At 35.9% G+C, this 16,901-nt stretch overlaps 1 protein-coding gene across 4 annotated transcripts in view; it reads left to right on the top strand.

The window, feature by feature from the left end:
- Positions 1-16,901, top strand: part of AKT3 (AKT serine/threonine kinase 3) — a 391,132-nt gene that overhangs the window by 225,561 nt on the left and 148,670 nt on the right. For all 4 annotated transcript variants that reach the window (XM_007462635.1, XM_007462636.1, XM_007462634.1 and 1 more), the window contains 3 exons: positions 4,312-4,443; positions 14,602-14,667; positions 16,042-16,110. In XM_007462635.1, the coding sequence (XP_007462697.1) occupies positions 4,312-4,443; positions 14,602-14,667; positions 16,042-16,110 (267 nt within the window). The remainder of the gene's footprint in view (positions 1-4,311; positions 4,444-14,601; positions 14,668-16,041; positions 16,111-16,901) is intronic.

Here is a 16,901-nt window from a genome sequence, read left to right as displayed (position 1 = left end):
TGGAGAGGGCCTCGGAGTGCAGAGTTCAGAGGTAAGGCACTTGGTGGAGGTGCGGGGATAAGGTTTAGGCCCAACTTGGTCGGAGGGGTTCTTGGAGTGTGAAGTGCAGAGATAAGGTTCTGGGTGGGTGCGGGGCTTATACTCAGCATGGCTGGAGGGAACCACAGAGATCAGATGTTTAGGACCTCGGCAGGCTTTCTGGGGCCCAAGTGGGCAGGGGAAACACTGGCTGCATTCCCTTCCAATCCTTTGTTCTCCTGACAGTCTTTCACCATCCCTGTTGATTCCCTCACTGTGGGTGGGCTTCACAAGAGTGGGAACCCCTTCCCTCCCCCAGCCGCCCCTCCAAGGCTCCAGTTCCATCCTGCCTCCACTTCTCCTCCCTCCTCCCTCCCCACCACGTCTTACTCTGTTGCTATGGTGTTCCTCCTGTCCCCTTAGGTTTCCGTGGTCCCCCACATGGTAGGTGCCCTAGTTGTGAGGATATGTGAACTCCATGTCCTTGTAGTCTGGCATCTTTATTATCCTTTGAATGTGTTGTTGAATTTGATTTGCTAATATTTTGTTGAAGATTTTTGTGTCTATGTTCATCAGTGATATTGGCCTGTAATTTTCTTTTTTTGTGTTTTCTTTGTCTGCTTTTGGTATCAGGGTGATGGTGGTGTTGTTGAGCAAGTTTGGGAGTGTTCTTTTCTCTTCAGTTGTTTGGAATAGTTTCAGAAGGATAAGTGTTAACTCTTCTCTAAATATTTGATAGAATTCACCTGTGAAGCCATCTGGTCCTGGACCTTTGTTTGTTGGAAGTTTTTTAATCACAGTTTCAATTTCAGTACTTGTGATTAGTCTGTTCATGTTTTCTATTTCTTTCTGTTTCAGTCTTAGGAGATTGTACCTTTCTAAGGATTTGTCTATTGCTTCTAGGTTATCCATTTTATTGGCATAGAGTTGCTTGTAGTAGTCTCTTATGATCCTTTGTATTTCTGTGGTGTCCTTTGTAACTTCTCCTTTTTCATTTCTAATTTTATTGATTTGAGTCCTCTCCCTTTTTTCCTTATGAGTCTGGCTAAAGGTTTATCAATTTTGTTAATCTTCTCAAAGAACCAGCTTTTAGTTTCATCGATCTTTGCTTTTGTTTTCTTTGTGTCTATTTCATTTATTTCTGCTCTGATCTTTATGATTTCTTTCCTTCTACTAACTTTAGGTTTTGTTTGTTCTTTTTTTTATCGAGTTGTGTTAGGTGTAAAGGTAGATTGTTTACTTGAGATTTCTCTTGTTTCCTGAGTTAAGATTGTATTGCTATAAAATTCCCTCTTAGAACTGCTTTTGCTGCATCCCGTAGGTTTTGGATCATCATTCTTTCATTATCGTTTGTCTCTAGTTATGTTTTTATTTCCTCTTTGATTTCTTCAGTGGTCCATTGGTTATTTAGTAACGTATTGTTTGGCCTCCATGTGTTTGTGGTTTTTACAGTTTTTTTCCTGTAATTGATATCTAATCCCGTAGTGTTGTGGTCAGAAAAGATGCTTGATATGATTTCAGTTTTCTTAAATTTACAGAGATCCACTGAAGTCAGGTCCCAGGATTGCAGTAATCATGTATCTGGACCCACTGTTGGTGCTATGGTGCATGCTCCATCCTTAGCCTGGCCCAACCTACATGTGTATGTGCCAACAGAATCTACAGCTGCTAAAGATAAGCGTGTGTTTTCTGTGGGAGCACTGCTTGTTTGTTCAGATGTTCTGTAGGCTCTGAGTTTACAGGGCTAGTCTTGGAGATGTCATTTCACAGTTTGCATAGCTACGAGGAGAGATTTCAGCTTTTCTTCCTTAGTTGATGTCCCCTGGGGCTTAGCTGTGGTTACAACCCCACCTCTGCCTGTGGGTCTGCTTGTGAGGCTGCCCTGGAGCATATGAGTTTGCCCTGGCGAGGAGGGGGCTCGGAGGCTGTGTAGCAGCCAGGGTCACGGGACCTCTGGTGGTGATGGGTGCATGGGGAAACCGGTGGCTGCGGGCATGAAATAGTTGGCCCCGGTGGTGGCCCTTCGTAGTGCTCGACCATGGGTGCAAGAGAGCCTTCCCTGGCATTGATGAGGCATGTAGGGAAGCCAGATGCCGTGAGAGAGCCAGCCCTCTTGGAGGCCCTTCTTAGTGCCCAGGGAGGCAAGGGCCAGTGCATGGGGAGAAAGGCTGCAATGGCAGCTCCTCCCCTTCTGTGTCACTTAACAACGGCCCTTTCCTGCTATGGCAGTCTGAATTTCCTCCACAAGCATTCCCAGTTGTGGATTTCCTCACTCCCATCTCCTCATGCTGTCTCCTCACAGCCAACAGCAATCCTATCCCTGGATTTGCTCCCCAAACCCCATATTCCAGCACCCAACCCCTTTCCACACTGGGACACACGTCTCAGGCTGGGGCACACAGGGCTGTGGCACAGACCATCTGTGTAGGTCTTCCTCTGTCCTGCCTGCCACAGACCGCCTTCCGATAGTCCCTGAAACTCCCCTTCTGTGCCAACTGATCTCCCTGCCGGTGAGGGGCTTCCCAAGATGTGGCAACCTCTTCTCTTCTTTTTTGCTTCTTCTTTCTTTCATCCTCCCCAGTAACATGGGGATTTCTTAGCCCTCTGCTAACTTTCTTAGCCCTCTGCTAACTTTCAGACTGAGCTCTGTGAGACTTGTTCCATTTGTAGATGTATTCTTGATGCATTTGTAGGGAGAGACGAACTCCACGTCCTCCTACTCCTCTGCCATCGTGACCTCGTCTCCTTTTACTTCTTCTTAAAATTTAATTGATTTCTTTTTTCTTTTCTTTCTTTTTTTTTTGGCCACACTGTGCTATGCACACAGCATGTAGGAATCCACTTCCTTGACCAGGAATCAAACCTGTACCCCCTGCAATGGAAGCATGCATTCTTAACCACTGGACCACTGGGGAAGTCCCTAATTGATTTCTGCCCTGATCTTTATTATTTTTTTCTTCTAATTCTTTTGGGTTTAATTTGCTGTTTTTCTAGTTTCTTAAGGTAGAAGCTGACGTCATCGGTTTGAGACATTTCTGACATTTACTTCAAATGGGTGGTAAAGAGGAAATAAATACTTCTAAAAAGGCACAAAAATCTTCAGTAACTTCTGATTGTTGGTAGGATAAAACCCCAAATCCTTAAATTGTTATTTTTAAATCCCTCTAAACTGAATTTAAATTTAAGATGATAAACTGAGCATACCTCCTCTTTCATCTAAAAGCCTATTAAAATAATAGCAGAGGGCTTCCCTGGTGGCACAGTGGTTGGGAGTCCGCCTGCCGATGCAGGGGACGTGGGTTCGTGCCCCGGTACGGGAAGATCCCACATGCCGCGGAGTGGCTGGGCCCGTGAGCCATGGCCACTGAGCCTGCATGTCTGGAGCCTGTGCTCCACAATGGGAGAGGCCACAACAATGAGAGGCCCACGTACAGAAAAAAATAAATAAAAAAAATAAAATAAAATAATAGCAGAGGAAGTTTTAAAAGGGACAAGTCCACAAAAATGAAAAGCTGTATGAGGGAAGGACACTAGTGGAGAAACATTATCAAAATTTTGGAAGTTTGTGGATAAATAGAGTAGGAAAAGCATTCATAGAGGGGGCTATGGGGAGCAATAGTAATAATGCTTGGCAAAATCCTGGTAATCACCTACTACTTAGAAATGGGAATGAGAAATGAAACTGAAAACAGGCAGATTAAAAACATTCTTAGAGTTCCATGACTCCTTCTTCTGCATTGGACCAGTTGCTTTCTCAGAAGATATATGCTGTTGTTCTTCTGTTTCTTTGCACTGGGCTCCAGAATTGTTTTCAACATTTCTTATACATGTATCTTTCTCCTTCTTGGAGTTCATCCTTATTTTGATATAGTACATTCTCAAACACTCCCTTCAATCCTTTTCTCTTAGATATATTTGGAAATGTTTGTGGAGGACATTTTTGATTGTCACATTGTCTGGGAGTAGTGGCACTACTAAATCCTTAGAAACTTGAGTTCTTGGAAGTGAGTGAAAATGATTTTATTTTCCCTTTGCCCTTACTAATAATTTGAGTAGTTGTAAGATTCTATGTTTAAAATTATTGTCTCCACTATCTGAGAATTGCTTAAATTATTTCCAGCATCCATGATTGGTGATGAGAAAGCCAATGCCATTCTGATTCTTCATCATTTAAGTGTGCTTAGAAGTTGGTAAAATTTGATTTTGAGTAGATAATGCAAATATATACATATAAGTTTACAAATAAATTGCATCAAATGTTTCATATTATGTATTTTCATTTGTATTTTTCAGACAATGAATGATTTTGACTATTTGAAACTACTAGGTAAAGGCACTTTTGGGAAAGTTATTTTGGTTCGAGAGAAAGCAAGTGGAAAATACTATGCTATGAAGATTCTGAAGAAAGAAGTTATTATTGCCAAGGTAACTGGTTACTAGAGTTGATTATTAAATTTTTGTTTATGGTATCCACAAGTGTGTGTGTTCACGCATGCACATGACTAAAGTGTAGAAATTCCATTAAATAACCAAAATGTTGATTGTAGGCTACAGCTACAATAATATCTGTATATTGATATTTATTTACAGTATTAAAAGTTTCAAAGTTTGTAATATCCTCTGACTATTAGAATCTATTGTATTCCTTTGAGAGGGAAATATTTGTTCTATGTTTGTGTGTTTGGGATAATGTTTTCACTATATATTTGTGACCTATATCACTAATTACAGTAGTGATACTTTTTGATATTTCCCCCCAATATTCTGAGTTTTTTATTATTAAATAAAATGGTGAATAGAATAGATTATTAGCATAGATTTTATGTAATCATTGAATGGAAAAGCATTCTTAATAACTTTAAAATACTACAATAATAAAACTAAAATGATCACTACAATACTTCTACTTAAAATCCATCACCACACGTAGTTACAAGCTTTATTTTTTGTGGCCAGACCTTTTAAGATTTATTCTTCTAGCAAGTTTTAAATATACATTATGGTATTATTAACTGTATTTATCATTCTGTACATTAAATCCCCACGAATTCTTTATTTTATAACTATAATTTGTATTTTTAAAAATATATATTTATTTATTAAATTGAAGAATTAAAATATTACAAATTATGGTTGATTTACAATAGTGTGTTAGTTTCAAGTGTACAGCATAATGATTCAGTTATTTTTTCTGATTATATTCCATTATAGGTTATTACAAGATACTGAATATAATTCCGAGATATACAGTAAAACCTTGTTGCTTATCTATTTTATGTATAGTAGTTTGAAACTGTTAATCCCATACTCCTAATTAGTCCCTCCCCTGTGGTAACCATAAGTTTGTCTTTTATGTCTGTGAGTCTGTTTCTGTTTTGTATATAGATTCTTTTTTTTTTTTAGATTCCACATAAAAGTGATATCATATAGTATTTGATAAGTCTGACTTACTTCACTAAGTATAATAATCTCTAGGTCTATTCATGTTGCTGTAAATGGCATTATGTTATTCTATTTTATGGCTGAGTAATATTCCATTGTCTGTGTATGTGTGTGTGTGTGTGTGTGTGTGTGTGTATATATATATATATATATATATATATACACACACACACACACATATACATACATACATATGTGTGTGTGTGTGTGTTTGTGTGTGTGTATGCCACATCTTCTTAAGCCAACCATCTACTGATGGGCACTTGGGTCATTTCCATGTCTTGCCTATTGTAAATAGTGCTGCTGTGAACATTGAGGTTCGTGTATTTTTTTGAATTAGAGTTTTTGTCTTTTCTGGATATATGCCCAGAAGTGGGATTGCTGGATCATATGGTAGCTCTGTTTTTAGTTTTTTAAAGCATCTCCATACTGTTTTCCATAGTGGCTGCACTAATTTACATACCCACCAACAATGTAGGAGCGTTCCCTTTTTCCATACCCTCTCCAACATGTATTATTTGTGGACTTCATGATGATAGTCATTCTGACAGGTGTGAGGTGATACTTCATTGTGGTTTTGATTTGCATTTCTCTAATAATTAGTTATGTTGTGCATCTTCTTTGGAGAAGTGTCTACTTGTTGGTAGCATCATTTGCAGATATTTTTCTCCCATTCGATAGGTTGTCTTTTTGTTTTGTTGATGGTTTCCTTTGATGTGCAAAAGCTTTTAAGTTTAATTAGGTCCCATTTTTTATTTTTGCTTTTATTTCTTTTGTTTTTGAATATTGATCTAAGAAAATATTGCTTGAATTTATGTCCTAGAATGTTTTGCCTATGTTCTCTTCTAGGATTTTTATGGTGTCTTGTCTTACATTTAGGTGTTTAAATCATTTTGAGTTTATTCTTGTATATGGTGTGAGGGAGTGTTCTAATTTCACTGAATTTACACACAGCTATCCAGCTTTCCCATCACTACTTATTGAAGAAACTGTCTTTTCTCCGTCTTATATACTTGCCTACTCTGTCAAAGATTGACTGTAGGTGCATGGGTTTATTTATGGACTCTCTGTTTTGTACCATTGAGCTATATATTTGTTTTTGTTCCAGTACCATGCTCTTTTAATTACTGTAGCTCTGTAATATAGTCTGATGTCAGGGAGCATGATATTTCCAGCTCTGTTCTTCTGTCTCAAGATTGCTTTTGCAATTTGGGGTCTTTTGTTGTTCCATATAAATTTTAGGAATATTTGTTGTAGCTCTGTGAATAATGTCATAGATATTTGGATAGGAATTGCATTAAATCTGTAGATTTAATGGGTGGTATGGCCATTTTAATTATATTAATTCTTCCAATCCATGGGCCTTCCATTTCATCATTGAATGATCTTCAGTTTCCTTTATCAGTGTTTTATAGTTTTAAATGTATAGATCTTCATCTGCTTGGTTAAGCTTCTTCCTAGGTATTTATTTTTATTTTTTTACACCATTTCAAATGGGATTGTTTTTTTACTTCTTCTTGTTGATATATCATTATTAGTGTAAAGAAACCAATTTGTGTATATTGGTCTTTTATCCTGCTATCTTGCTGAAATCATTTATTAGTTCTAATAGTTTTTATGTGGCAATTTTAGGGTTCTCTATATTGAGTATCATGTCATCTGCAATTGATGGCAGTTTTATCTCTTTCCTTCCAATTTGGATACCTTTTATTTCTTTTCTTATCTGACTGCCGTGGCTAAGACTGTCAATGCTATGTTGAATAGAAATGGTAAGAGTGGGAATCCTTGTCTTGTTCCTGAATTTAGCAGGAAGTCTTTCAGCTTTTAACTGTTCATTTTGTGTTGGCTGTTGTTTTGCTGTAAATGGCCTTTAATATGTTGAAATATGTTCCCTCTCCCTCTATACCTACTTTGGTGAACGTTTTTATCATAAATGAATGTTGTCAAATACTTTTTCTTCATCTATTGAGATGATCATGTGGTTTTTGCCTTTCCTTTTTTTTTTAATGTGGTATATCACATTGATTGATTTGTGTATGTTGAACCATCCTTCTGGCCCTGGAATTAATCCAAGTTGATCATGGTGCATGGTCCTTTTTATGTCATGTTGGATTCAGTTTGCTAATATTTTGTTGAGGATTTTTGCATCTAACTCTATTAAAGATACTGGCTTATAATTTTCTTTTTTTTGTAATGTCTTTGTCTGGTTTTTGTATCTGGGTGATGGTGGCCTCATAGAATAAATTTGGAAGGGTTCCCTCCTCTTTCATTTTTTCAGAATAGTTTGAGAAGGATTGTTATGAGTTCTTCTTTGTTTGTTAGAATCCCCAGTGAAGCAGTTTGGTCCTGGATTTTTGTTTGACAGAATTTTAAAATTACACATTCTCTTTCACATCTAGTGATTGGTGTGTTCAAATTATCTGTTTCTTCTTGACTTAGTTTTGGCAGACTGTATGTTTTTAGAGATGTACATTTCTTCTAGGTTGTCCAGTGTTTTGGCATACAGCTCTTCATAGTATTCTCTATGATTTTTTGTATTTCTGTGGTATTGGTTGTTGTTACATCTCTTTCATTTCTTATTTTCTTTATTTGGGTCCTCTCTCTTTTCTTCTTGGTGTGCTTGGCTAGAGGTTTTTCGATTTTATCTTTTCAAAATAAACAGCTCTTGGCTTTATTGATCTTTTCTGTTTTTTTTTTTTTTAAATCTATTTTATTTATTCAATCTCTGATCTTATACTTTCTTGTCTTCTGCTGACTTTGGGTTTTGTTTGTTCTTCTTTTTCTAATTCTTTTAGGTGGTAGGTTCGGTTGTTTATTTGAGATCTTACTTGTTTTTTGAGGAAGGCCTGTATCCCTATGTACTTTTCTCTTAACACTGTTTTGCTGTATCCCATAGATTTTGTAAGGTTGTGTTATCATTTTCGTTTGCCTCGAAGTATTTTCTGATTCCTTTTTTGATTTCATCGTTGACTCATTGATTTTTAAGTAGCATGTTGTTTAGTCTCCCCATGTTTGTTCTTTTCACATTTTTCTTTCTGTGGTTGATTTCTGTTTTCATTCAGAATTTTGTACCTTTTGACCACCATCACCCATTTTACCCACCTACTGCTTCTCGCTGTTCTCTGTGAGTTCAGGCCTTTCTTTCTATCATTCTTTAGCATCATTCCTAGGGTTATCATTCACTATTTACTGATTCATTCATTCTTTCTTTCAACAAATATAAGTTGAACACCTAATTATTTACTAGTTACTGCCCTAGGCAATGGGAATATGTGAATGAATAAGACTGACCAAAATTCCTCCCCTTTGGAAATTACATTTTAGTCAGGAAATGGACACATGACAAATGAGTAACTCGTAGTATGTAAGAAATTAATACATACCATGGAGAAAAATTAAGTAGGGTAGGGAAACAAGGAATAGTAGTGTTTGTGATTTTTGTGGGTTTTGTAGTTTTAAATAGAATGATCACAGAAGACCTCACTGAGAAAGTGAAATTTCAGTGAACATTGGAAGGAAATGAGGAAGCAAGGTATTTGGGAGGAAGACTTCAGGTATTTGGGAGGAAGAATATTCCAGACAGAGGAAATCACAATCAAAAACGCACTGAGGAAGCAGCATATTTTTAAAATAGCTAGGAATCTAGTCTAGCATGGGTTGTGTAGAGTAAAAGTAGTGGAGGGTTGTTTAGGGTGGTGGTAGATGTTGTAAGGATATTGGTTTTTACTCAGTGTAGTGGGAAGCCATTGGAAGTTTTTAAGCAGTATAGTAACAAGATATAATTTTCATTTTAATATCATCACTTTGGCTGCAGTGTTGAGAATAGACTGTGGGTTGGAAGCAGGGAGTTTGTTAGGAGTTAATGGCAATAATCCAGATAATTGATATAGTGGCTTACATTAGGGTATTAGCAGTGGAGGTGGTAAGACGTAATCAATCCGGGGTATATTTTGATGAAGAGCCATCAGGATTGCCTGACAGATTGAATGTAGGGTATGAGAGAAAGTAAGGAGTTGAGGATCATTGCCAGGTTTTTGGCCTGAGCAACTGGAAGGATGCTGTTGCCATTTGCAGCAATGGGGATGATTTTTTTTCTGTGGAGAAACAAGCCTTTTCATGGGAGATTAGAAATTAGGTTTTGGACATATCAAATTTGATATTTCTGTTAGACACCCAAGTTAAAGGCATCTATTAGACATCCATGTCAAATAAGCATTTCTGGAGTTTAGGGAAGAAGCCTGCATTTGAGATGCAAATGTGGAAGTCCATGATCACCATATAGACTGTATTTAGGGTCATAGTATGAATGAAGTCACCAAGGGCATGAGTGTACCTATGAAGGTAAGAGGTTAATGACCCTCTATTCTGAGTAGGAAGTAGGATGAAACTGTGGGAGTGAGGTTGAGATAAAGACAACTTAATGAAAATCTCCTGGACTTAATGAAAGTCAGATAGACCTCGGTGCCAATCTCAGCTCAGTAGTTTAACTAGGTAAGGTAACCTTGTGGGGTTGTGTGTACATTTCATCATACATACCAGGCCTGATAGGAGGCCTGGGAAAGTTTTGAAACATTCATACTGAGGAATGGAAGAATGACCTTGGTAGGGATGAGTTAAAGAATCCTAAGAAGATTCAGCTGAGATTAGAGAGGGCATTATAATGGTGCTAGACAGTATGTTTGTGATTTTATTCCCCTTGAGATGTGGAATATATCAATAAAAGTGAGAAAGTAGAGATTGATGTATTCCAATACTGGGAATTGGAAGAGGCAGAAGGAAAGAAGGGAATGTAGTGAAGGGCAATATAGACAAGCAGCATGTTCTACAATTCAAGAAGCACTAGGTGCTGAAGATTGTGTCATGCCTGAAGTCAAAGAAGTTCATGTAGCCCTCCATCCAAGTAACATTGGTTTGGCCAAAAAGTTTGTTTGGGTTTTTCGGTAACATCATATGAAAAACCCAAGCAGACTTTTTGGCCAGCCCGATATTTGGAACAAGAGCATCAAGGATAAAGTATTAGGGCTTCCCTGGTGGCACAGCGGTTGAGAGTCCGCCTGCCGATGCAGGGGACATGGGTTCGTGCCCCGGTCCGGGAAGATCCCACAAGCCGCGGAGTGGCTGGGCCTGTGACCCATGGCCATTGAGCCTGCACGTCTGGAGCCTGTGCTTCGCAACGGGAGAGGCCACAGCAGTGAGAGGCCCGCGTACCGCAAAAAAAAAAAAAAAAAAAAAAAAAAAAAAATTAAGTATCAAATAACAACATTTGATAAAGGTGATATAATATTCATAGACAACAGGGAACAATTGTGCTTTCATTTTTTCCATCAAGATGAAAAAGATCTTCAAAAAAGATAATAGCAATAGAAATGAAGGAACGGTGAGGAGAAAGTGTGAGAGCTGGAGAGTGGAAGTATTAGAAGTCTGCATCTGGGCCATTGCTCAAGTTTTCCAAAGAGGGGGAAGTTACAACCCCAGAATTTAGAGCTTGATAAGTATGACATCTTTGCTACGGAAGAAAAAAGTATAGATTGCTGACATATGGCTTGTCAAAACAGAACAAGTAAATAATGATCACTTGTAGTCACTGTGGTTTAATTAAGAATAAAGGTGCCAAGGTAAAAACTTCTCCCCTCTTCTCTCTGCTTCCCCACCTGCTACATCTCCTCCACTGAGTGTCATTTATAGCTCTGGATTTTAAAAAAAAATGCTTTAGATATGATGTATCTTGAGTTCAACCAGCTTCTGATAAAAGTCAGTCATTATAGTCTTGTCAAAATGGAGAAAATAATGTGAACAGAGTTAAAGTACCTAGTTAAGTTGCTACCAGGCTTTTTGAAGATGGGAGACAGTGTGGTGAAGTGGAAACGACCATTGATGTTGGACTTAGATGGGATCAATATTGACCTTTTCACCTGCAACTTGAGCAGTTTAACTTTTATGGACCTTGATTGCCTCATATAAAATGGGAATAGTCAAACCAAACCTGCTCAGTTACTACAAAGATTAAAGGAGATGACACCCTTGGTCCTCAGTAATAGAGATGTTCTTTTCTTCTGTTTCTCTGCCATCATTTACTCCTTGTGCCCCCTCCAAAAACAACCCCTAATTACCACAACACAATAAGTGTGGCAAATGAAAGGAGAATTTTAAACTCTGTGTAGTAGAGGGCAGTGATAAATTAGAGACAGTTGAGAAAATAAATATGAGGAAGACTGTTCTGCCTCGTGTTTGCAAGAAATAAAATTCCATTCTCTGTAAACTTCTTTCTATGAAAGAAATTAGATTTTTAAATTCATTGTTTAGTATTTTACCATGGATGAATATACATGAAACTATATTTCAAGAGCTTTTTCATGAAAACATTATACTTACATTATATACCAAAGCACTCTTTATTTGTAATCATGATCAACAAATGGATTTTTTAAAAAGCATCATATTGTTTTAGCCACTAAGCTTTATCACTGTTATTTATAACTTTTTGTTTTGACATATTGCTTTTAACTGTAATTAAAAATTATTGACATCTGTGTTTACTTTTTAGCTTGTGCATACCTTATCTTCATAGCAGAAACTAATTAGTATGTGAAATATTGTACCATTAAATTTGCATTAAGGGGGAAATTCTAATTTGATCAGATGTAAAAATATGGTAGGAAATACATTTTAATACATGAAAGATATGTACATGGTATTAATTCTGGTTTCATTCTTACAACAAAGAAATATTGTTTTTAGCTTTTGCCTACCTACATCTTTACTTGGCTCCTTTAATGTGATTAGGCAGATCATAGAATTTAGAAAAAATGTAGTCGTTCATGAAACTTACGAAGTGATTTAGAAAAACAACTGTTACATATAATGAGTTTGTTTCAAAAAAATAGAATGAAATATCTGCCAGAAATATTTTCTGAAGTACTAGAATATCTTTTCTGGTTTCATACTTACCTTTCCTTAAGTCTTTTCCTAGTTTACTGCCTCAAATCCCTTAAAATCCTGAAGTATAATAGGTAAATGTTATGTCTTCTGTGAATCTCTTTATGACTGCATATAAAGAAATATTTCTTCTGCTTTACCCTCTTGTTGGAAGCATATAGCTGTTATTTTACTATTAATTTTATATCTCAAAAATACTTCAAACATTTTTTCTTGTTCCTGCTGTTCCTGTCATCCAAGCCATCCTCATTTCACTATTGTACTGCAGTTGTCTCCTGATTGATCCCTCCTGTTTTTGCTGTCCTTCTCAGAGGAGGCTGAGCAAACTTAAAAACAGAAATCAGCTGTGGGCCTCTGATCCTCCATCTCTTACACCATCACATTACCCAACCTATGATCTTCCAGTAGCATTGATTTTCCTTCATTATCCCATTTACTATATAGTAGATACCGCAATTTTCCCTTAAGAAAATCAGATCACTTATCAGAATTTGTAATTATTTCTTAAATTCGATATTTACCAATTTGTTATGTCTTCTCCACTAGCATGTGAACTCCATGAGCAAAAGAATCATATCTTTTTTTTAAACCACTTTATACTTGCACTGTCTTAACATTAAGTAAATGCATATCGAGGATTTGGTTTTTTGGAATGAAAGCTCCATGAGGGCAGGACTTTGGTCTGTGTTGTTCAGTTGCCCTGTCTTCAATGGGTAGAACAATACCCAGAATATATTTGTTTCATATCTATTGAAAGAATAAATGATTGAATGAGTGAAGTCCCACACATTTGACATCTTGGAATTCATTCCTATGATAAACAGCTAAGTTCAACAAACATTTAATAAGTACCTACTGTATGCTAATCATTATGCTAGGCACTGTGGGCACAGAAATTAGTTATGGTGTCATTTCTGCTTATTTTGTTTTAAGATGTTTGGTATTACTTTAATTAATTTAGAAGTTATAGTATGATATGACAGGGACTTTCATACTGTTTGAGCACTTAAGCCTGGTTCTTATTAAACAAATAAGACTGGAATGCTTTCTTACCCATACTTTATTTCACTGGTTTTAAATACTATGTCATTACACTTTACTTTCTGTTCAGATAGAATTGGTCTCTCCCTCTTGGAATGGCTTTTGGATTTTAGCATCTTTGATCAGTCTATTGCTCATTTATCTGCTAAGTCTAACTAAGGTCAGATGCTTTTATAAAAATAATAAATATAATGCAGTGTCCTTATGTTCCCTTGTCTTACTTATAACCTAACTGTGATTTGCCAGCAATATTAAGAAATTGATCCAGTAAGGGCCTTGTTCAGGATCTTGGCAGCAGCAGAGACCAGAGATGCTGTGTTAGTTTCAGCAGTTGTCTTCCTTTCCTTTCATTCTTTAAGATAGTGTTATTTTTAAAATATGAAACATTTTTCCAGTTCTCCATATGTTGAGGAAATCTTTCCTAGTTCACTTTTGATGTCAAGATGAAATTTATGTACAAGATTGGGGAAATACACTCTTAGTGTATTTTTGGTTTGAAATATATGCAGATTTAAAAAGTGTCACCTAGAATAGGCTGTGACCTTTTTTTCAAAAAAAAAAAGAAGCATGCTAAAAAAGCCACAAGCAAAAATATACAGCTTTTATACTCTGTTTTTATTTCTAAAATGTATAATTTAGAATTAAATCTTTTTTTTTTTTTTTAAGAATTAAATCTTATACAGGTACTGTGTCCCCCTTTTCAATAACTGATTTTTCTTTTAGGTAGAAGACTTGCAACAAATTCTATGATCTTTAATGAAATATATCCTTTAAATCCCCCTGAATACAATGTAATACAGACATGGAAATATTAACTACTCCATGCCTAGCTTTTAACTTATAAGGCATTCTCTTCAAGGGGAAAGGCTTACTATTTCATTTTCTGTGTCCCTGATAATTTTTGCTGATTATTATATCATTATTGCTATACTTTAAGTATGGCTGAATTTATATGAGTTTATACATTATAGCCATCTGACTTAAATCACTAATTTGATTTTTTTTTTTTTTTGGTGGAAGAGAAGCTTAGCAATAAAGGGAGCATGTGTTTTAAAATCTTTTTCTGTGTCTGTGTTTACCTCTTCTGGTCTTAAAGAAATAGCAAAATTTTTATATTATTTGTGCTCAGAACATATATTAAAGGTTTGCCTTTTTCTTTTGTAGGATGAAGTGGCACACACTTTAACTGAAAGCAGAGTATTAAAGAACACTAGACATCCCTTTTTAACAGTAAGTGCTTAGAGGAAAGATGTTATACTCATAACATTTTATATTTAAGGGAGTTTTATTATAGCATCTAAGCTATGAAAAATAACATTTTAAATAACATTTATTTAGGTATGACATTTTCTTTGTAGATAAGTCAGTTTGGGGGAAATTATTAGAATGTATGGATTAAGTTTACAATATGCATGCATTTGTAGTCCTCTTATTATATACCCATGAGTTTTTTGAGATTTTTTTTCTTCCCATAACTTCCACTGCCTTAAAAAAATAGAGCAAATACATTTAAAAATAAATTTAAAGATAGCATTTAAGTTAAAAATAGAATAAGTCATAGTACATTTTCTTCATTAGATAAAGTATAAACTGTGACTTAAATACATATAACTTAGTTATTTTGAAACAGACTGATTTTTTTTTTTAGTCCCATTTAGATTGCTTGTAATAGAGGCATAATTTGCAAAGTTTCTGTATGTTCCTGGTTCCAATGAAGTGTATTAAGATTAAAAATCACAGACTTTCAGGGCTTCCCTCGTGGCGCAGTGGTTGAGAGTCCGCCTGCCGATACAGAGGACACGGGTTCGTGCCCTGGTCCGGGAAGATCCCACATGCCGCAAAGCGGCTAGGCCCGTGAGCCATGGCCGCTGAGCCTGCACATCCGGAGCCTGTGCTCCGCAACGGAGAGACCACAACAGTGATGAGGCCCGTGTACCGCAAAAAAAATTAAAAAATAACAGACTTTCATAAAGGAGAAACTTTTAAAGATTTAGGATTATTCAGTAGGTTTTTTCAGAGGTATCACCAGATACATAGACTTACTTTGTTACATTGTTGTGTGTTTATTTTTCAGTGTATTAAGATAGTTGGCTCTAAAGTTTTAATATCTTTATAATCTATAAGATTATCTGAAACAACTCTATTGGATTGGGTCATGTAATGCGACCTCTATGCAAGAAGTGATACTGAAACTATATTAGAAACCCAAGTATAACTACTATAACTGTACTCCTAAGACTTTCCCTGAAGTAATTTGTAGGCCTTACTTTTAAGGTCTCATGGATAAGAACTTTAGGGACCAATACAGTTTCAAGTAGATGACATAGTAGATTGAGAAGTGCTCATAACAATTACTAAGTTTATTTTTACTAAAAATCATAATTCTAATTTTCCCCAAATAATACTCATTGCTGATCTTCACAAAATTTGTTTTATATTTCTCATAAACTTTTACTTAAGCATTCTTAAGGGAATAAGTACACTCTTAAGGAGCAAAAACAATTCATTTTATCAATCATGCTTACTGTTTCTAAGTATTCTCTTTTTGATACCGTTGTAAGAATGTAGGATTATAATATAACATTTTTTCTTTTTCATTTCAAGTCCTTGAAATATTCCTTCCAGACAAAAGACCGTTTGTGTTTTGTGATGGAATATGTTAATGGGGGAGAGGTGAGTCAAGAAGTATAACCAGCACTTGCATTTGCATGGTAGTATTGTTATTTTTAAAAACTTATTTACAATACAAGTTATAATGTAATAGTTCTCTACTTCTTGATAGGGATTTGTATAGCTCTTTCTACTATTTTAGTAAATGGGAGCTGAATAATTTTCTAATGAAATATAAGGATCATTTATTTTTTACAATGACTTCTATGTATAGGAACGTTTAATCATACTCTTTTTTGTAAATTTTTTAAATGCAAAAAAATTTTACTACAGATATGAAAATCATGGTTTTTAATTTTGAAAACCAGAAATAGAGGGTTTATGATGCTTTACATAGTTCTTCCTAAAGATTTGTGAAACTTACGAAAAATTATTTTGTGCATTTTAAACTCAGTTTAACAATAGGCCATAGGCACATTGTGGTTGAGTTCTGTCTTCTTCTACATAGTAGTTAGAGTAACTTTGACTGTATGTAAGGGATTTTTAAGGAATTTTGTAGTTTTGAAGGGAAATTCAATCATTTTAGTAGTATATTTCACCTATTGCTTTATTCTTTATCCTTTCTCCTCCCTATATTTGATCAAAGTCAGTGTGAGGGGAAAATGTAATTAACTGCACTAGTTAACTGGAAATATTTCACATTGTGAGTGTTCTGAAATAAGTTTAATTATTAAATAAGGGCTTGTATCTCACAGACCTTAAAATAGTCTTATTGTCTGAAAGGAGGGAAGGAAGAGAGGGAAGGAGGAATGGAAGAAAAGAGAGGTGGGAGGGAGGGAGGAAAAGAAAGAAAC

The sequence above is a fragment of the Lipotes vexillifer genome, unplaced genomic scaffold, assembly GCF_000442215.2.
Source record: "Lipotes vexillifer unplaced genomic scaffold, Lipotes_vexillifer_v1.1 scaffold104, whole genome shotgun sequence".
Lineage (NCBI taxonomy): Eukaryota > Metazoa > Chordata > Mammalia > Artiodactyla > Lipotidae > Lipotes > Lipotes vexillifer.
Note: the sequence above shows the minus strand (reverse complement) of the source record. Positions and strands in the feature narration are given on the sequence as shown.